Source organism: Cottoperca gobio, chromosome 22 (genome assembly GCF_900634415.1).
Source record: "Cottoperca gobio chromosome 22, fCotGob3.1, whole genome shotgun sequence".
NCBI lineage: Eukaryota > Metazoa > Chordata > Actinopteri > Perciformes > Bovichtidae > Cottoperca > Cottoperca gobio.
The window spans coordinates 6,165,692-6,187,272 of record NC_041376.1 but is presented as its reverse complement, the minus strand read 5'-3'; the positions used below and the strand labels follow the sequence as shown (position 1 = coordinate 6,187,272).

The window sequence follows — 21,581 nt, the reverse complement described above, 5'->3', positions numbered from 1 at the left end:
CACACACGTCTGCAATAGACAACCAAAAAGGTCAGGAGCTCTGAAGGTGAAATGCAGTCGCCATAGTAACCAATGTTGACTCCCCTGTCTCCTAGCAACGGGATGTGGAGTGATGTCAATGGAAAGCATGCTATTTTCTGATGCTGACATCCCATTCAATCAAAGACAAAAGGCAATGATAAACTAAAATAGCTGTCCGAGGACGATGAATCACTGGCCAATTAAGGGTGCAATTATGCTCCTGGTGCTTTTTTTTTTTGTTGGTCTCCCTGTCCCCCTACTCCAAATCATCCTCTGCATCTGAATATAACTTCAAAGCTGCTCTGATAGGTTTGACAGTGGGTGGAAGGAAAAGGGACGATGCACCCATCATCCTATATGAGACACATGAGAGCTTCACTTCACTGGTCTTAAAATACTGCGTCTGTTAGTTACAGAACAGCTGAATGAGTTTACGGTTTAAGTCTTTAGTGGATTTCCATGTCCTGCTCAAGAGCACTGTGGAAGTGTCTGGAGGGTAGTGAAAAATAGATCTCTCTGCGAACACACGTAAAGGCCGTCACATTCAGATTTGTGCTACGTCTATCCAATTGCATGCAGACTAATAGGATCAACAAGGCAGTGTAATTATCTTAGCTGGCCCGATGGCTTTTTCAATAAAGAGAGCCGATAATCCCGAGGTTACGCAGGGACAAAGTCAAAGACTACTATGAATTTTAAAGCTGGACAGTCCGCTTGGTGAAGGTGGAGCCTTCTTTTTTGCCTCTAGTCATGCCCGGCATTTAAATGGCTCTACATATGGTCATAAAAACTTCTCCATCCATTAATTGCTCTAGACACGTCAAAGAAAGAACAAGTAACTGCAGTGTGTGCAAAAATAGCTGTGACCAGACCAGTGTGTTGTGTACAAGCAACCTTAATTAATATTTGTCTGAGCTGCGGGCTGAGCGTAAGGGCGCCTTCAGCAGTGACTGCAGAAAAGCAGACCTGTTGTTAATTCCACCACTGTGACACAGACACACTAACAAAGAAGCCCCCCAACAGGATCCGAGCTATAAATAACTGTACGGCAGCGCTGCAATATTAGTGGGTGGATTAGGAGAGAATCGTCACTGCCTATTTATAAACCCAATGCAGTCAAATCTCTTCATCGTGGATGATTCACAGTGAGTGAATAGGTAGGAATAAAATGGAATTTATAGTTTAGATTAATATGTTTTGTCACAAATCATTTGGCACGTGTGTAACTGCACATAATTCAGTGGACATTTCTGCTCTATTGAGTAATATCACCGATATACATGTCCAGACTGCAGTGAAGCTCTACAGACCCTGCCAAAACTGCTAACGTCAGAGGCAGGCAAGGGACTCAACATCATGCATCCGAGGGAAAACATCTTCAGAGTTCATCCCGTCTCTCGGTGTCCTGCTGCCACCTAGAGGTCTAGAAATCCCTTTTATGGACATGAGCATGACAATTTTCAAAAAACACAATCAGGTGTGATTATTTCCACATTTGACTTGAGCACCAGGTTTAAGCTGAATTTTGAAACCTAAAATACAAAACATCTTGAGGGAGAGGTGAAAATGACAAAGCACAAATAACACAAATGAATGTAACCCAGCAAGACATCATGTTTATTTAGAAATCACATCAGAGAAAAAACCTTGCTATAGCCATAAAACATTTTTTATTTTTTTTTGTAAACCTTCAACCGAGAAAAAAATACAATAAGATAAATGTATCAATAAAATAATAACCACAGAGATTAAAGCAAATAAAAACAATGGCCTATCAATACAATGGTAAAAGAGAACAACAAGATTATAACAATATTCTGTCACGGCCATTCTCTGTGCACGGCATTGAATTAGGGATATGGATGGTGTCACTTTTATTTAGTAGAAATGACAACTTGCACGGTCTTGCATGACCTTGTAAAGGCGACACGAACAGTGCTACTGGTGAAAGCTGGACCATTCTGGAAACGCCTGCAGGCATGCACACTGTGACATAGCACAATGTCACACAAGGGCCATGATGCTGTGCTACAACCCACTCCCAAAATAACTTCAAATGTCATGAAGATTGAGATTTTTTTTGGACATTTTGATTGCAGGACACAGATATAAAATGGAGGCTCTGGCATAGTCAGAGGACAAAAGCTCAACTTTAAAGACTAGAACTCCATTAAAGCTCGCTCGGCTTTGTGTTGTAAGAAACAAGTCATCTTATGACCAAATGTGCCCAAAGCCTAGGATTATAAAAAGAGGATGGGTCACTATCCCGAAAGTCCTTCAGCATGAGAAACGGCATCGGGAGTCAACTGTTTAAATAAATAGAGTCCAGGCTTGATTTAAACATATTTTCAGTGAGTCGTTTCCAGCATTATAATGTATTAACTGGTGAGAGACTGTCTGCTGTTGGTTCTTTTTCCAGAGGCCGTCTATAAACTTGTCTCACAATGTCTGCTGGCTACTTTCAAACGCTTGCCTGACCCATCCTCTCATAATCCTGTCCTCACGCTGGCAGGGCAGCCAGAGAATGTCTCCATCACGTCTCAGACACATTACTCCTCCGCCACACTGAAGACACATGGCTGGAAGGTGCACGCTCCTCATAAGTCACCAAAGTTGACATGTTGCTCGTCACACGGCACACCACACACGCACAGAATCCATGGTAACGGGAGGGAGAATGAAATTGCGGGATCAATTGTACGATTGTCTGCTGTTCAGCCACTTTGTGTACATATCAAGAATATCATGTGAATTAAGATACATGCACATCATGTGAGCCAGATCTAAATAAAACTCCCATCATGGTCAAACTGTAAACTACAATGAGTACTTAAATATGACATCAATCTGTGCAGTCCTTACGCCATCATTTGAACATGAACAAAGATCTTAAACACTAAAATTGATTACACTCCTGGATAATAAAAGGTAACTGATAAGGAAATAACAAACATCATGGTCTTAATTGCATTCAGTGCTCACCAGTGACAAATACATTGAGACAAAAGTCACAACACAGAAGCACAAGCCCCAAGGAAGCAATATGTGGAGTGACACCTCCGTCGGTTCGTTTAACTTTGCCGAGCAGAGCACGAAGGCTGCTTTGCTCCCGTCTGGATGCTGAACATACTCGGCTCTACTGCCTCCAGTACTCTAAATAAACAAAACAATGAGGTTGTATGTGTGATTGTGACCATGTTTAGTATCATGCATGTATTTATTACTATATGAAAAGGTGTGCAGCATGCCGTGTGAGCTGGTGATATTATGTACACGAACATTTAAAAACAAGTGAACTCCCTATCTGTGTCCCCAGCTGTTTTGGAGTGGTGCCCCGTGACACATAAATCAGGAAGTATTTTTGGGAAGCCTATTCAGCAATAGTAGAGCCAGCAAACCAATCATTCTAAATCAGCAGAGGTCTAAGGCCAGAGACAAGGAAAGTATGTGGGGGGGGGGGGGGGGTGAAGCCAAAACGTCACTGACCACTAAGTCTGCAGGTGGTGGTGCGCAGCGAGAGGGGATAAAGGCGAGGGATAGGAGGACACGGGAGTGAGCTTTCCCACACAAGGTAATCCAAGGTCGTGGGCTCATGAGTTGTCTGAGGGGACGTGCTCCTCAAAGCCCTCACTCTCCCTAACCAGCGCCCTCTCCAGGATGACACGTCCCTCCTTGTAGCGCTGACTGTCCTCTGTGGCAAACTCATAGATCCAACCCAACTTGCTGTTGCAGTTCTTGCAGCTGACGTCCCTCACCATGTGTCTGCCGGTGAGCATCACTCTGTCCTGCACCTCGCTATACTGGAGGTTCACCACCTGTGGAGTGGAGAACACAAGCGGGCACACAGATTTTTAAAGCAGGGAACTAGATACTGAATATGTGTATGCTGTTTCATTTAGGAGTGAACGCCATCGCTAATGGGTCTGTACCTTGTTGAAGAGGAAAGCTCTGCCTGTGGCTCCTGTGAAGCGTGTTGAGATGAGCTCAGACCTGTTGGTCAGGATGGTGTCACAGTTGGCACAGGAGAAAAGGCGAGTGCCGCCAATGTGGTCCAAGAAGATGCGTCCCATCGTCTTATCTTTGGCAGCGACTGAACTACGGCTAAAATGTCAAATCGAGAGTGAGTTTAGTTAATAGGACTTTACTATAAATAGTATATAGGCAGTAACACCTGATACCATGCCCTAATGTTGGCCAACGTGACAATGTCTACCTTAAGGCAATATGAAATGGAGAGCTCTAAGAGGTGTTTCCATACTGTTTATAATGGTGTAGCTACTCCTTCAACATAGCTGGGTGTGTAATGCTATTATAGGCAATGTCGTAAATCAATAAGCAGCAAACTGTTTAATGGTCACATTGTATTTTTAAGTCAGTGAAGATTCTCAGTCATCCAGGCTATGGGATATCTAGACGTGCTAAGTCAAAGGCATTTTCACTTGCCTTAAGTAACCACGAGGACAAGGTGAAGTTATTTTGCCTTAAGTAACCACGAGGACAAGGTGAAGTTATTTTGGTTCCTGACTTTCTGTTTGGTTACTTTCTCTCTCTCTCTCTCTCTCTCTCTCTCTCTCTCTCTCTCTCTCTCTCTCTCTCTCTCTCTCTCTCTCTCTCTCTCTCTCTCTCTCTCTCTCTCTCTCTCTCTCTCAACAAAACTACAAAAGTGTAAATGCCTCAGGCTCCAAACTAATCAGTCAGAGATGTGGAAGCCTTTTGAATGAGAGGTAAGAATGTCATTATTAATTACTTTCCAGAACATGTACTATATTGTGATAAATATCTATCATCACAGTATAAAATAACATATATTTTGATTTTGATAGAGTATTTTATCCACATCACTCACCCCAACACAATCCCTTTCCTGTGTTTAACACATGTCCTCATTACCCATGTCAGGTGTTGCAATGCAGCAGAAATTCAGGCAGTGACCATCTTTATAATGCTGCAATATAACGCAGCATTTGTCATCTTACAGACATACATATTTGTTTTTTAGAAGCAATACAAGGAAACATAAGGTAACTTAACAAGGTAGCATACGTTACAGAACTTAATAGTCAAACAGAAAAGAAAAACAAACATTATGAGCTCAAATGAGTTTTATAATTTGAGTTTGTCTCAACTCCCCTTGCCATGGTAGCTCTTTTTTATGCATTTTACAGAGTTCAACAAGTACTTTTTGTTCCTAGCTGGCTTGTCATGAGGTTTGTTGACTGTAGATGGCAGCTGAGCTTTGAATGGTGCTGAAAATAAAAGGCATTATGAATAATAATATGAATAATAATAATAATAATACTCTTCAAAAGAGTAATCTTTTTGCAGATTAACAAAGGGGAACACGTTTGCTAGTTTCCACCAAGGTTTTGAGCATGTTGGCCGAGTGGTGTCGTACTGATGTACCAAGTCAAAAGAAGCTAACGTTACGTTAGCCGTCCAGCTAACAGCGATACCGACGACACATTCAGACCAAGACGAACAACAACACGTATAAAACAGCCTAATTACAAATGACGGCCTCCTACCTTTTTAAATGTGTTTCAGTGGCACACAATGTCCCCACCAGCGAAGATGTCACCGATGTTTTAGGTGTATTTTAGACGCACATCTGTTGTTTTTACCGTCGTCGTCGCGGCTTTGTTGTTCTTTTTCAGCTGTTCCTGTCTGCGCTGTGCTCCAAGCTGGTATCAACATCCGGTTATGACGTAGCTGCCTGCGCGCCACAAGATGTCAGCAGAGCGGAGGAAAACCTTCTTCACGTGAGCGAGCGTTGCAGAAATGTCAATTAACCGTAATTATATTTGAAGGAATATGTCACCTTGCTCGCAGTGGTGGGAGAGGTAGAGTACTGCTTAAATAAAACTATTAATACCACAGTGCAAAAATACTCTCTTACAAGTAAAAGTAATGCATTGAGTACTTAAGTAAAGGAACAAAAGTATTAGCATCAACATCTTATCTTAAAGCAAGGAGCTTACTGGGAAACTAGATCAAACTGAGTTAGGCAAAGTTATTAGTAACACCTGTGCCTTTTCTACAATGACCATTTAAAATGTGTGCTGTGAAAAAGGCCTTAGACTTAATAATAACATCTTCAGAAAGTAGCCGAATGTAACTAAGTACGTTTACTCAAGTACTGTACTTAAGTAGGCCTACATTTTCGAGGTACTTGTACTTTACTTGAGTATTTCTACTTTCATTAATACTTCTGAGGCAACTATTGTACTTTTTACTCCACTACATTGATTTAATAGATTTAGTTACTTTGCAAGATTTAGATTATTATTACAAAAATAAATTATGATGTATTATAGATTAAATTACCCGAAAGCATATTAAGTCAAATTAGCTCCACCTTTACCAGCTGCAACATTAAAGGGATGGACACATTAATGCATCACTAATTATAATCAAGTAATATAACAATTCTGAGTTATTGGGTGCTTTAATATTTGCACTTTTACATTAGTAAGATCTTAAATGCAGGACTTTATCATGTAACAAAGTATTTCTACACTGAGGTATTACTTCTTTTACACTGCTTACAAGTAAGAGTCATGCATTCTAACATTTTACTAAATTGAAGGTACAAAAGTAACAAAATCTTATCTTAAAGCATCACTAGTAAAAGTCAATACCAATTACATCTCCAGCAAGTATGATCTGGATCCTGCAAGGAAATACATGCAAAGTGTGGTTGAAAAAGACAATATAATATACAGATGGATGGAAAAATCAACATACCGTAAATTCTCTTAGTGAGGTTGTGAGCAACCAGAACATGTTGATGCTGCATACAGCTATTTCGATGCAACATATCCCACTATGGACATGTTCTGCTGCTTGATGGAAATCTGCTAAATCCACAACATCAATATAACATGTTGTTTTACTCTCTCTTGACTCCAAGGTTCAGACTATCTGCAAAGCCAATCTTTGTGTAACCAATCAAACTGAACATGACCAGTTTCAATAAATTGCTGGTCGTTAATTTATAATTGTATATATTATATAATGTATCATGACAGTTTAGTAAATGTCCAATGAATATGCAGCACTAGCATGACTAGAAAGGCAATGTATTACAAATGATTTAAGATAGAAGTTATCCTTATGGTTTGAATAGTCCTGCCAATATTATTAATGATGTTTTCCTCTTTATAAGCTGGAGAACCAAGATTATGAACTTTCCCTAAGAGGCAGAACATTTATGCTTGTTTGACTTTTACACTCAAATGAGTTTTATTATGAAACAGAAATGTATTAATTTCCCTGGAAAATCACTATGGTTACAATCACTGTGTCCACAAATGTGTCCTGTTCCTTGAAATGATGGCGCAGCTCCAGATTGTGTGATTCGCCTTTTTCATCCATTAAACATATAATATAACGATGAAGTGATGGTTTATGATCGAGTGTCATGGTGAGCGCCGTAAACATAACTTAACATCTCCCTGACCTTCCATAATGTGTCAGTGTGTTGGTCTGTTGCAAAACACACAGATATTCTTTAGATTTACAAGATGAATTGCAGGTGAGCGGTGATACACATTGACAGACACATGCAGAGATAGTGAGAAGGGGGTGTGACTTGTGATTTGGTTGATTTGTAACCAGATAAACTGATAAGAGGAATATATGTGTGAGTGGGAGAAAAGAAATCCCAGGTATGATCAAATTTCCTTTCAGACAAGAAGCGTCTTCTTTTCCTTTCTAAAACGCTGTCCTCGTGGGAACACTGTTTCTTCTCCCGAGCCTTTACAGGTACAGTTTACTTGTACAGTCAGTGAAAGCTTACAGACCTTCTTTCTCTGAGGCTGAGAGGAAAAAAGAGGAGCGAATCACACAAACCCTCAGTGTTGAAGGCGCTCAGTATCTCACCACATCATGACGAGATCTGCACTCCTGATTCTGGCAGCCCTTGTTGGATCCTGCGCTCAGCTTACAGGTAAAGTACCAGACATGATTATATTTACATTCATCGATTTGACAACATTTGTACATGACGGATTGTTATTGCAGTCAAAGGAAAGTCGTGGTCATATTCTCACTGTAGTTTGATGCATGTTGTACCCTAACTGTGGATGAAAGTAGGTGTTATCTACAAACGACCTGCTTTACTTGTGTATTACAAAGTGTGAGCTTTCTCTATAACATGATGTAAGATGCTGATGATGTACACAGAATAAAGAAAGGTTTACAGCTACATACAAAGTAAACGTCCACTGTGCACACATTAGTTTAGGAAGCAAAGTAAAATGAAAAAGAGTGAATTCACTGAAGTCAACAGGCATCATTACTGCCCTCTTAGGTAAAGTATATTATAAGGAACTTAAAAGAAAATGTCCTTACATGATTTAACACAAAATATACTTTACTATGTTCAAATAATCTGCTGTATTTTATGGAAAAAATGGAGAATATGAATGTTTTTAATCTTATACATTAACATTTGGAACTTATTCACTTTTTAACTTAATGTTTGAAAGTAAAAACTTCCATCTTTGAGTTAATGTTTGCTTTCTATGTCACATTTAGGAGCTGTCAATGTAAGAACAAATGACTTATCAACAGAGAAGGTACAGTATGGTACTAATATATGTATGTATAATGTACTCTATATACTTTTCTAATACTGTATCAATGACAGTCTGAGGAATTGTTTTTCTTTGCTACAGGCAGAAAGTTACATGCCAATACTCTGCTCACCAACACCGGCCCCCTTATCCACATCCCCGTCAGGTACTGCAGTCAGCGATCATTATCAATAATCATATTAATCTGACGTGAATGCGATTGTTTTCTATAACATGTTATCTAATGTTATAGATCCCGCTTCCTCTCCATCAGTTCATACTCTCAGACCTGTCGATATCTCCACTGTTTATGTCTTGGGAACTCCACTCTCACCCAGGTAGACCTCCACAAATACAATGCACATATTCATACTTCAGTAATACACAAAAGTTGCTTTCTGAGCAGAAGTTATTATGTTAAATGTTATGTCTCCCACTTTGACAATGTTTCTGTCTTCATCATTAGGGATGAAGCATCCAGAGTGGTCAATAGAGTCGCTGGTAAGTATGTACCCTCTCGACCACATGCTTTCATCACCACTTTCTGCAATCAAGTAAAAAGGAAGAAGTGTAAAATCCTCTAAAACACCTGGAGTTTGGCGTTTGGTTTTGAACATAATTCCTACTGTATTCAATCTATCTATGGAAGATAAGAGTTTTTCTGGAGATTGTATTTTATTTTGTTCTCTGACCTTGACCAAGTCCGAAGACAGGACGGTGTCTTAGCAGATATCAAAAACGGTGCACACTTTGCAGAAAAGCTCTTCGAACAATCAACTTAGTTTTACTGCTTTTATCTGTAATGAACCATGAACACAGGTTGTTGAACTTCCATTCATATAAAAGTAATCAAAACTGGCAACATGAGTGGATGCTCAAGCTTCCTTTTTCACAACATCAGTTACCTCATAATGTCCATCGTCTGTATTATATTGTAAGGAATTAATACACACTGTACACACGGTTGTGTCTTTGTGTGTTGAACAGAGTTGCTGTCCATGTTTAACCCTGAAGTGATCACTCAACATGTGGATCAGACCTCAGTGCAACCCAGGTAACACACACACACACACACACACACACATACACACACACACACACACACACGTACACACACACACACACACACACACACACATACAATCACACACATAAATGCTGTAAAATGATTTTACTGCAGGTGTGTTATATGTGAGTGTGTGTGTGTGTGTGTGTGTGTGTGTGTGTGTGTGTGTGTGTGTGTGTGTGTGTGTGTGTGTGTGTGTGTGTGTGTGTGTGTGTGTGTGTGTTGCAGAAGCTTGTCAAAGGAAGCTGAGGAACTGTGTCTCTCCCTTTCACATCAGGTACACACTGACTCCATCATAACAATGTTAACAAGACTCTAATTGTCACAGTGTACAACTCGTATTTCCTCCCTCATACCACAACCACAACCTTTGTCACATGTCAGGTGGTAATGAGAGGTTGACTAAACAGCTGACTTGTCCAGAGGCCTTCATGACCCTCTACATTATCTGTAAACTTACTGCCCTTACCAACATCACACAGTTTGCTCAGTTCGCTCTTTCTTGTACCTTTGCAGGAGACCGACTGGAACCTTGTGCTACTGTTTGTCCCGGCAGATTCCCTGTGTGCCTGTTCACCACATGTGAGATTCCTCACGACAACAACATCCTGTTTGACGTAGCATACGTACAAGTCAGTAAAGGATGATAAGAGTGTATTACTGTTTCTTTGTGTTTCAGGTTGCTGCAGATGTTAAAGCAGTTGTGCAGGAAGTGGAAGCAGCTCTGCAGTTGTTGCAGAAAAAGGTATTGTACTTTTTGTTGAATAAAGTTTTGCCATAAATAGAAATAATTAAACTAATATGCTGGGTGTATGTTTACAGTTGCATCACACTTTAGTCCATGTTGTGGTCTGGAGCACAAATCATCAGCAGGACAAGTGAGTGTTTAGCAAAATACCTAGTATTTACTCTTTTATTTGGACATGATAGAGTATTTCTTTTACATGTATGTAATCTATCGTGTTGTGATACTGTTAAATGTGGCTTATTTTTTATTTTCTCGCAGGTGCGAGTGTATAAGAGATGAAAACACAAACCGGCGACTACATCAAGCAACTCTTCTGAAAACACTGCAGGTAAAACACATGTAAATAAATGAGTACTTATACATATTTAGCTACTTACTGGACACATTTCCACTTGTCTTGTTTTTGTTTTCAGGACTCTCTAAGTCATGTGATGGAACATCCAAAGTGGCAGATTAAAAGTGCAGACTTCACTGCCGTGCTGCAGTCGGCGCCAGTCGTCCTTGAACCCATCTCAGATTCTGTAAGTGAAGAAAAGATATTTCCAGACGCCAATTATACTTAACAATACTGTAACTAAAATGTGTAAATGATTCAGCCTTCCTTCCGGGAATAAATGTATGAAATACCCTTGAAATGGCTAATGTGTAATTAGCGTATACTGACTTGTGTGTTTCTTTTGTAGGAGAAAACATTGTCTGACTTAAGCCAATTAGCTGTTCAGCTATGGACAAACCTGGTAAGTTGTTATTAATATTCATAATGTAATCACTCATATTATTCAAAGTGCTGAATATCAAGTACATGTACAGTGTGCTGACAAAGCAAAATGCTGAAAACCTTCAACACTGATGTGATTCTGACATTGAAATTGACCTTGTGTGTCTGTTGTAAAAAAAAAATGAGCCAACAGCGAAGAGTTGTCGTACCTCTCAAATCAAAACCAAGATGGAACATTGATTACACTGAACGTGTATAACTCTGTGAGATTAGATAAGAGATGTAAAGATTAACTCGATGACATGCATGATCATTGGCTGCACAGAAATGGCCCCACTTAAACCTAATCTCAACCAATCATGATTTTTTTCCTCGTCCAGCTTCAGCCATCGACAGTTCAGGCAGAGGTCATGGACACAAGCATCATTACTATTCCTTGCCCTACCCAGGTGAGGCACACCATCCCATAACACTGATAAGGAGAAATGCTTCACAAAATGATGACATGTGTTTGAGCAGCATTCGTTGCTAAAGATATAATCACTATCAAGATTTTAAATCCGATACTGTGGTTAAAACCAATTTTCCGCTCTCATCTTAGGAACGACCTTTCTTGCGGACGCTGAAAAATTCCCCGACTGAAACAGAGGGCAAAGTTTACAGCAAAGCTTCTACACTCATACATCCTGTAAGTCTTTCAACCCGACTTCACAGCGACAGTGTAGGATGACAGCACGTCCAGTTAAACTGATTTGAGTGTACTGTATGTTTGCAGGTTATGGGTACAGAGATACTTTGCACAAACCGGAGTCCATCTCCAACTACACCCACTTCAGGTAAAAAAAAAAAAAAAAGAAGAAGAAGGAAGAAGTGTTTTATAGCTCTTATTCTGCTAATGTATTCTGGGAAATGCAGTTCAATCAAACCACTTTATTCTCTGTGTAGTTCATAAACTGAGACCTGGAGACATCAAGGTGGTGGCCGCAGTAGGCGACTCTCTGACAGTGAGTGTTTCCCTTCTCCTACTTTTTGTTGCTGTAGATTTATATCTGATTTATATCTGATAACAGTTTCCCAATATATACTGTATACGGTTATACGGTTTTTATCTGCAGGCAGGCAATGGTGTGGGCGCAAAGACCGACAACCTTTTGTTAGTGATTAATGAGTACAGAGGACTGTCGTGGAGGTACGATAAGCTAACCTACATCTTTGTTTGAATTGGGATAGTGCTGCAAAAATGCTTCAACATTTGACCTACATTTGAAACTAACAAGCCGTTTTCTTACATTTTCAGCATTGGTGGTGATGAAAACATCAGCAATGTGACCACTCTGCCCAGTATGTTGGTCTCTTATGTTTTTATTTAATAGCATTGTCTAAAAGGAAATGGCATAAAAATGCTTGCTTATCTCATCAAATATCAGATGTCCATCTTTGGCCAATTGCAGCATTGTGTTTGATAACGTTTTTATTATGGTGTCTTATCGCCATCATTAAAGGCTTCAGTGTTCCTCATAACTCATTTTTACTGGATGTCAGATAATGACCTGAATCAACTATAGATTTTAGGGTGCCTTTCGATTAAGATAGCACATCTTCAATAGGTGAAGTTTAAAAAGCAATTTACAGAAGCTGTAAAAAAAATGCGCTACAGAAATGCAATAAAACAGTAGAATAACATGACACATTTGACCTGTTTGGCAAAAGAAAAGGATGTTTAGATTCACTTTACTTTCATGCTCTGTTCTGCTGTTTCTTTAATATGATTTCAAAGACTATATACTACAAAATACAATATGCGCAGAATCCTGTGTATCAATCTCCATTTGAGTTTCGCTGATCTTCCCTGTGTTTGTGGTCTTCAGACATCCTGAGGGAGTTTAACCCCTCCCTGACCGGCTTCTCAGAGGGAATAGGTAAGGAGGACTCTCCTCAAGCCTTCCTTAACCAGGCTGTGTCAGGAGCCAAGAGTGGGTTAGTCATCATTTTAAGTACTTTTTACTCTTACTTACCCGTTTGACCTTAATAAATAAAACCTCAGCAGATCACACCAGATGAAAAAAAAAGCACTTGTATCATCAAACCTTTCTATTTTCAGTGACATGGTGCGACAGGTGCTCGTCCTCGTGGACAAAATGAAAAATGATTCGGTAAGACGGTGGTACACTACAGTAGAAACACATGCAGATATGCTGTCATGTAACCTTTGTTTCAGTTTTATGTTCACAATTACCAAATTAAAAGAGCCTTTAACTCTTATCTCCTTTACAGCGCATTGATTTCCAAAATGACTGGAAAGTGATCACCATGTTTATTGGTGGCAATGACATCTGTGACTTCTGCACAGATAGCGTGAGCACTACTTACTTTTATTTATTTATTTATCAAGATTTTTGCAATAATTTCACATTTTGTACTTTGGAATTATGCTTTGCCTTTTTGCTGTTGTCCGTCAACGTCTAGACAATGGAGTTAGTACACAAATAGTTAACAGGTCTTGAAAAATTATGATTTTATTCTAATTAATTACAGCTTATTCTCATAATATTACTTTTTTCTCAACATTTTACATTTTTAATCCTCAGAGAACACAGATTTGTGGGATATGTTTTGAATGTGGAGACATTTTTGAACAAGAGCAGAAATATTTCTGAAACACATATGAGCTATTAAAGTCCAGGGGTTTCTGAATTAATTAGGAATAAATGTATGCACATTTAAAGAGGTTACTTCCCCAAACAAAAGACACAAAAGTAAAGGGAAAAGTGAATCATGGCTCCATGCGTGCTGAACCCCAGACCCCCCACCTAAAATGTGTGTCCCCCCCCCCCCCCCCCCCCAATGTTCAAAGCCAGCAACTTAAAACTATCAACATGCCAAATTGAAAGTGACATCTTCAAATTGCTTGTTTTGTTGGATCAACAGTAAAAAAAAAAAAGCATCATGAAAGACTTAGAAAACCAGGAAACATTTAAAATGCTGAAACCAGCAAATGATTGCTTGAAAAACGGGACTCACTGACTGCACACATATTTCTTTCATGCTTTGGATCTTGTGCACTTCCACAGGTTCTTTTCTCACCCAGTAATGTGATCGGTCGTATCCGCCAAGCTCTGGACATACTCCACAGTGAAGTATGTTTCCATCATCAGAGCACACACATACCACCTCACTGTATGATAGCAATTTCAAATTACAGACAGCCTACAAATGTTATGTTTTGTATCATCCAGGTGCCTCGGGCCATTGTCAATCTGATAGAGCTGTTAGACATTGTACCATTGCGTGGTCTGCACAACGATAACACTTTGGGCTGTCCCACCTGGTTTGTAAGGTCAGTGAGTTTTTTTTGATTGTGTGAGACAAAAAACGGTCCAAGTCCTTCTTTAACAGCTTTGATGTTTATGTTTCAGTTTAATTTGCTCGTGCATAACGAAGCCTAAAGAGGGATCCTCTGAACTCCAGAGGGTCAAGGACTTCAATAAAGCCTATCAGGTACAAGACTAAGGGATGAAAAAAGGACGAATAGAGTTTGTTACACATATTCTTTAGCGCTTTACACATTTATGTTGCTACAACACAAATTCACTCGTCTAAATTTGACTTTGAGAACATTAATTTAACCCACATTACAGGCTAAATCATCATCATTGTGACATTGTCAACTCAAAATAACTCACTTTTGTTTTGGTGCTTTTATCTTTTGACTGTCTTTCCATCCAGCATGTTATGAGAGAGCTAGTTGACTCTGGGCGGTATGACACACACGACAACTTCACTGTGGTGCTGCAGCCCTTCCTCAGAGAGATTGTCCTCCCCAAGTTAGCGGTAACCTGAAACATTAAATATACCGAGTGAAGCTTTAATTCATTCATTTATTTTAGTATCTTTTTTTAAATTCTTTCTTCCTATCCCTTCTTTTGAAAAGGACGGCCGGCCTGATCGCTCTTACTTTTCACCCGACTGTTTCCATCTCAGCCAGAAAGCTCACACCGTCATGGCTCAGGCTCTTTGGAACAACATGGTATTTGCTTTATTATAAGACATTTTCTACATTTGTATTTTTGGCACATATGGATTTCATTTCTCTTTATAATGATCCAAAAATAAATCACTGACTTTCAAAACCTCTAGTTGGAGCCAGTGGGCAACAAGACTTTTACACAAGACTTCGCAGCTGGCATTGATCTGAAGTGTCCCTCTGAGGTGAATCCAACAAGTTATCAAAAAATGCACATTATATGCTTTTATTTCTTTTAATAATGTTTGTGTATTAATATGTTTTTGGTTTATTTTGTTATCAGACCAACCCATTTTTTAGAACCGCTGTCAACAGCAACTACACCTTTCCAGGCCCTCCCCCCACCCCGGCTCCTGCTACAGTAGGTCATCGTTTCTGTCTTTCATACACAGCACAACTTAAGAATGGCAAGTAATTATTATTTATGCCTGATGCCAAGTAGTAGAGTATAACTTTAAATCCCTAAAACACGTCTCTGTCATTCTTTAGAATTGGGGCAGTGACTTTTCCTGCGTTAACACAGCTCCGTCCAACTCTGTGCCCACGTCAGGTAAGCAGTCACTGTGTTTCTTATTACCTAAAGGGAAATAGAGAGGTTAGATGTCAAATATGCTCATGTTGATCTTTTGTTAGCTCACAGGTTACGACCAGCAGACATCAAAGTGGTGGCTGCTGTGGGAGATTCTGTAACAGTACGTTTTTTTAAGTATTTTGTACAATTTTCTTGATAAAAAAGATCTTAACTCAAGACCCACTTGCAAGCTTTTTCCCAGCACTTCCGATTGTATCTCACATTCTTGACTTGATACACTTTGTTTGTTGTTTTATACGTTTTGTTTCTGCCTCTTCGATTTCTGTCTTTCACTTGTATTCTTCCTGTAAAGCACTTTTCTGTTTTGAAAAGTGCCAAATAAATTAAGTTTACTTGCCTTGTTGCTAATAGACTAAAAAGGTGATGTCAGAAGATGTAATAGCGTCCCATTATTACGTTACTTGCAGTTAATTACTTCATAAATACCGTAACAATATATTCAGAGATTAAATAGATTAGTTTGAGCAATTAATAAAAATGTAATACCAATTCTCGTTTAGACTATGCTATTGTAGCTTTTTCTTGCCTTGTGCATCATTTCTGCAAAATCCAGGTTGTTATATTTTGTATCTTTAGTAATTTAGAGAGCATTATTAATTGAATGGGTCAGAGAGGGAAGCAGAGAAATTATTGAGATTATTATTTATTTTGTGTTTGTAGGCCGGCTTTGGTGCTAAAGCAAAGATTCTCCTGCAACTGAGAACTGAGTACAGAGGTGTGTCATGGAGGTGAGAGACTGCACACAAACTATATACATAACACACGCATGTACACAGCATTGTGATCATATTAATATTGTTTGTTTTTCATTCAAAAGCATTGGAGGAGACAAAACTCTCGAGACAGTCACAACATTACCTAGTAAGTCCGACGCCTCATCTGCTCTGTTTGGTCGTATAATTCCCGTTAGCTCCACTAGATGGCAGATTTGGACCGTAATAAAACTTTGTCTCTTGTGCGGTAATTTCCCTACTTTTTTTTTTTATACATCAGATATACTTAAGAAGTTCAACCCTAAAATCAAAGGAGTGTCAAAGGGACAAGGGAAAAGGCGGACTGGCTTCAACGTGGCTGTGTCAGGAGCTAAAATATCGTGAGTTCTAGCCCGTCTTTGATCTGTTATCAGGTTCCAATGGTTCACTTTCACGTGTTGTGTTTCAAGCATTTTGTGCACTCATGAAAAATCTCATGCAGAGGAATCCCAGGCCAGATCCGACTCCTGATCGATACCATGAAGAATAACACTGTGAGTTCAACATATGGTATTATACTAATGCATGCGCTGATTATGATGAGCAAACCATCTCTCTCTTATTCCTTCTCATCCTCGTTTGAACAAAAATAGGCGGTGGATTTTGAGAATGACTGGAAGCTGGTGACCCTCTTCATCGGAGGCAATGACCTGTGTCAGTACTGCAACGACCGGGTGAGTTGCTTTAAGAAGTCGTCACAGGGAAAGACATTTTCAAAGCACTCTCCTGCCGTAGAACAGTGGTCAGACTTCCCTTCGTGTTGTGTGATGCCCTGTGTAGAGACGTCTCATGATATCACTGTCCAAATGGGACCACGCACTGGAGCAGAATAATCAAGCTTTGTGAGCAGCCCTCCCCTAATTGTTTTATTGTGTCAGAGTGAGATGAGAGCAGACATGGTTCCTTTTCAATGAGCACATTCTGTCACACGAAACACCCTCCCTCCCTCCCTCCCTCCGCTATCTCGGCCTCTGTCTACATAAAACAAGCACACGAGGCACAGTGACAGGCCTTGTTCTCGAAGAGGCATAAACAACACAGAGGTCACCCAGACTCTCTTCATACTCTTCACTCCCTCCTCCTCCTCCTTCTTCTTCTTCTCTCTCTTTCTTCTTTCTAATTTTGCCTCCATTTCCCTTTTTATCTCTCTCTCTCTCTCTTTCCATTACTCCCCTTGCGCTCCACTGACACTGTAGTCTCTCTTTTAATGTTTGTGCTTTGAAGCAGAATATCAAAGCACAGCATCAATTTAAGATGAGCTCTGAGACTGTGGTAGTGACAGCTTAGGGTTCGTTGTTGCTCGTACGCTCATACATGTTGCATGGCGTCGGCCCTTTTGGCACTTTTTAGCTACAAACTTGACCAGCTTCCCCCGAACTAACAACTGAGAAGAGTTGTTAATGACAAAGAAGGGTGCATGTGATCACTATGGATCAAGAGAAAGCCTTGTGCATTGTGTGTAATGTCATTTTTCTTTTGGTCTCAAAACCACAGGCGTCTTTGTCATCTCAGAACTACAGCCATCATATGATGACAAGCTTGGATATGCTTTACAAAGAGGTAAAATAATGATGTCATCTCCCAGTAAATAACTCTTGATTATGCTAAAAACTCCATAACGGGATAAAGAATGACTAAGAATGTGTCGTTTTCCCTCCCAGATTATATAGATTCACATTTTCTTCCCTTCTCTAGTCCTTAGAGTGTCATTGATAAAAGAATCAATTCTGAATTTCACTCTTTGAAACTGCGTAAAGCTCATGTATTTGCTCTGCCAGGTTCCAAAAACGATTGTCAATGTCTTGGAGATCCTAGAAGTTGAAGGCCTTCGCCGGATCAAAAAGGATAGTCTCGGCTGCAATGTGTTACAAAAGTACGCCCATCGATCCACTCATGCCGAATCAATTCTGCATACATAAAGACCACTCAGTCCAAGGCAGATTGCTCCTTTGAAATAAAGCCACTTCTCTTCATATTGATGTAAAACATAGTCAATGTGGCAAAGAAATATATAAAAACTTGGTGTTTTTTCATGCCGTATCACTGAATCAATGACAATGAACCATTTTGTATCAGTTCAGTGATGATTCAACATTTATAAAAGCATTTTATTTCCTAGATCAGCTGTTTATTTTCACCCTTGACTCTCAGGTATGTCTGCCCGTGCTTCTTGATACCAGGAGATGATTCCCCAGAGCTGGCTGAATTAAAACGGTTCAATCGGGAACTCCAGGTTAGCAGAACTGGACAACAATATGTGACCTCAGATGTTTGAGCTTCACTCTGCAGAATGATGTTTGTGCCGTGTTTGACACTAGATGGCTGAAGGGGAAAAGTGTCTCTGTGCTCACCTTAAATCTGAGTTTAAGACTTGTTGGTACAAACATCATAAGTAGTTTGTGAGCCAATCACGGTCCAATGTGTAACATACGTTAGTGTCGCAGGAGACATCTTTTGTTTAAACTTCTCAAGTGATAGATTCTGGATGTTCCAATGAGTGAGAAGAATATCTTTTTGTATAGGTAATATAACTTCTGTGGTCTTTCTGTCAGATTGAGACGGCAAATTTGGTGTATGGAAGCCGCTATGTTGCGAGAGAGGACTTTGCTGTGGTCTTGCAGCCCTTTTTTAGGAACACCGTCGTTCCATTGAATGCTGTAAGTCTTCCGTGTACCCCACTGCACTCTATATAAATACATAAGCTTTAGGACAGTAACAAGCCCTTCCCCTTAAAGCCCATAATTCCTATTTACACTGATGTTGTATTATTTCTTCTCCAGGACGGCAGACCTGACAGCACTTACTTCTCTGTGGACTGTTTCCATTTCAGTGAACGGGGACATGCTGACATGGCTGCAGCTCTGTGGAATAACATGGTGAGGTGGACCGTTAATGACTAATTGTTTGACAGGGAAGGGGTTGGGGTTAAGTCTTTCTAAATGACCACATCTCACTGCAAGTTAGTCATATGCTGAGCAAGGATGTACTCTGTTGTATCTGTAGTTGGAGCCAGTGGGTAAAAAGCAGACATACAACAATTTCACAAATGCCAGAAATAACATCAAGTGCCCCACTGAGGTAAGAAAGCTGCCACACACAAACTCACATGTCTCACATGCTACTGCTGACCCACTTGTGATTTATCTGTAAAATGTGTGCATAATGGCATGAAAGTTCATAAACGTGGATGTGATTGAATGAGACCTTCCCTCTTCCAGGAGCATCCTTACATCTTCACAAAGGTGAACAGCTTACCCAGTTGGACCACCACAGCAGCACCCACAACGCACAGCACAGCTTCACCTCACAGCTCCACCACAGCCATGCCTCTGACCTCTGATTGCACGGACAACGTGCCAGCGTGGCTCGCAGCCGTGCTGGCCATGACGGGTCTTCTGATTGGCTGCGGTGTCACCTGGCTCCTCCTCTCCTGCAGAGCCAAGAGGAGCAAGCAGATAATGACAGCTCCAGTGGAGATGAAGGGCACTGTGTTTTAAAGTGCTACTTACTGTATTTTTGCACTGGACTATTCAAGGATCACAACTGCAAAACAACGCTGCGATAAGTAAAGTGATGGTGGTGATAATGCTCTTCAACCACAGAACATATTACTGGACGCAGAGGTGAAAAAAGGTACACCAGTCTTTACCTAAAGAAAGCAATAAATAAGACATCAAAATGATACTTCATTATAAATTCTGCATTCGAAGTGAAAGGCTTATTTAAATGTTGTAGCTGGTGAAACAACTGACAATGCAGTCACCATGCAACCACTATACAACACAGTAGATTTCAGGTGCAAAATAAAGACTAAAATGACTGGCTACACATTAACTTATTACTTCTTTTATATATTTAATTTCCTTAAAAGGGTCTAAGGATAGAGAGTGGCATTTGCTGTACAGATTGTAAAGCCCCTTGATGCAAAATTGTGATTTGTGATATTGGGCTATATACATAAAATTGACGTGACTTGACTTAAAATGAAAATGTATTATTATGTACCAGGATTTAAAAGTTAGATAGAAGTTGTGCAGTACACTCTTAGTAGATGTAAATACGAATCTAACATGTGGCTATTTTGTGCAATGATAAATACTTGGAAAGACAATGTCATTTTTTGTATCTTATTTTTTATCTCAATTATAATAATTCTAAATATTTTTTGTTATTTGTAATAAATAATGAGCAATTATTCATATAAACTGTAATCTAGTGTGATTGTGACATCCGGACAGCCAGACACCGACCAGTCCTGATATTGTTGTCTCCTGCCTTTCCAGGAAATCCTCCCCATTACACCTTAATGGTATTTATTTTAGATACACATGAGTTACATAAGATATCATAAATTATACATGCACACATCGGCCTGCATGGATAACAGCACAAATCGGCCTGCATGTATTACCATCGTCATTGCCACCAGTGAGATAGCCCACTGATAAAACACAAAAGGGGTTATTTTATGACCTGAAGAGTGCTGAAAGCCACCGACAGCTTCTGTTGATTATGTCACAAGCATACAGTAGTGGAAAGTACATTTACTTAACTACAAATCTGAGGCACTATTTTAAATTTGAATTTACCAACAAAACATACAATCACTTGGCCAAATATGATGTATTGCTACACATTAAACCAGGGGTGTCAAACATGCGGCCCGGGGGCCAAAACCAGCCCGCAGGATGACTTTGCAAAGTGTAAAAATTTGTTATTTTGATCATAAAGTAAAATACTGTTCCAGATACCTGTGACAAAATGTTTTGTGTCTTTGTAGATACAATGTGATCTGTACGTGTGTGTAAATGATAAACTGAGGCATAATATTGTTGAAATTGTACCTCCTTTTCTTAAGAAATTTCAGGCTGTTCATAATGTTTAGTAAAAAAGATAGTTCATTAAATTTGAACATTTTCAGAATGTACTTGTACTTTCTTGCACTAAAACGAAGGGAAACATTTGGAGTTGTCGTTATTTATAGGTTATTATGCTCTGATTTTACTGGTCCGGCCCACTTGAGATCACATTTTGCTGTATGTGGCCCCTGAACTAAAATGAGTTTGACACCCCTGCATTAAACT

At 39.7% G+C, this 21,581-nt stretch overlaps 2 protein-coding genes across 5 annotated transcripts; one reads left to right on the top strand and one right to left on the bottom strand.

The window, feature by feature from the left end:
• Positions 1-1,611: 1,611 nt before the first annotated feature.
• On the bottom strand, positions 1,612-5,727 carry ypel5 (yippee-like 5). 4 transcript variants are annotated; one of them, XM_029461258.1, is made up of 5 exons: positions 5,547-5,727; positions 5,201-5,267; positions 4,868-4,966; positions 3,951-4,122; positions 1,612-3,836 (listed from the first exon to the last, which is right to left on the bottom strand). In XM_029461258.1, exons 3-5 carry the CDS (start codon positions 4,906-4,908, stop codon positions 3,612-3,614), a joined length of 438 nt encoding a protein of 145 aa, XP_029317118.1. In that variant the 5' UTR covers positions 4,909-4,966; positions 5,201-5,267; positions 5,547-5,727; the 3' UTR covers positions 1,612-3,611. The 4 variants fall into 4 exon arrangements, with proteins under 4 accessions (XP_029317118.1, XP_029317116.1, XP_029317119.1 ...); XM_029461256.1 differs by lacking the exon at positions 5,201-5,267; XM_029461259.1 differs by lacking the exon at positions 5,201-5,267 and having other exon boundaries at positions 4,868-4,956.
• Positions 5,728-8,711: 2,984 nt separating this feature from the next.
• On the top strand, positions 8,712-21,238 carry plb1 (phospholipase B1). The gene is made up of 41 exons (XM_029460043.1): positions 8,712-8,763; positions 8,872-8,935; positions 9,064-9,098; positions 9,585-9,651; positions 9,892-9,940; positions 10,180-10,245; positions 10,343-10,408; positions 10,486-10,541; positions 10,670-10,739; positions 10,825-10,932; positions 11,095-11,148; positions 11,510-11,578; positions 11,731-11,817; positions 11,905-11,965; positions 12,075-12,133; positions 12,245-12,318; positions 12,427-12,470; positions 12,998-13,106; positions 13,231-13,282; positions 13,404-13,484; positions 14,201-14,266; positions 14,366-14,466; positions 14,546-14,627; positions 14,856-14,960; positions 15,061-15,156; positions 15,267-15,338; positions 15,437-15,514; positions 15,643-15,703; positions 15,787-15,845; positions 16,406-16,473; positions 16,563-16,606; positions 16,739-16,838; positions 16,940-16,991; positions 17,091-17,171; positions 17,992-18,057; positions 18,276-18,370; positions 18,649-18,730; positions 19,050-19,154; positions 19,278-19,373; positions 19,501-19,575; positions 19,716-21,238. Exons 1-41 carry the CDS (start codon positions 8,712-8,714, stop codon positions 19,992-19,994), a joined length of 3,186 nt encoding a protein of 1,061 aa, XP_029315903.1. The 3' UTR covers positions 19,995-21,238.
• Positions 21,239-21,581: the final 343 nt, after the last annotated feature.

Excerpts from the sequence above, each read along its gene's own strand:
- ypel5 (XM_029461258.1), bottom strand. The coding sequence starts at position 4,908 with ATGAGGACATGTGTTAAACACAGGAAAGGGATTGTGTTGGG. Across the intron at positions 4,123-4,867 it reads AGGAAAGGGATTGTGTTGGG|CCGTAGTTCAGTCGCTGCCA; the intron begins GTGAGTGATGTG and ends TTGACATTTTAG. Across the intron at positions 3,837-3,950 it reads GAGCTTTCCTCTTCAACAAG|GTGGTGAACCTCCAGTATAG; the intron begins GTACAGACCCAT and ends TCCACTCCACAG.
- plb1 (XM_029460043.1), top strand. The coding sequence starts at position 8,712 with ATGCCAATACTCTGCTCACCAACACCGGCCCCCTTATCCACATCCCCG. Across the intron at positions 9,652-9,891 it reads CAGACCTCAGTGCAACCCAG|AAGCTTGTCAAAGGAAGCTG; the intron begins GTAACACACACA and ends TGTGTGTTGCAG. Across the intron at positions 15,704-15,786 it reads CAACTCTGTGCCCACGTCAG|CTCACAGGTTACGACCAGCA; the intron begins GTAAGCAGTCAC and ends ATCTTTTGTTAG.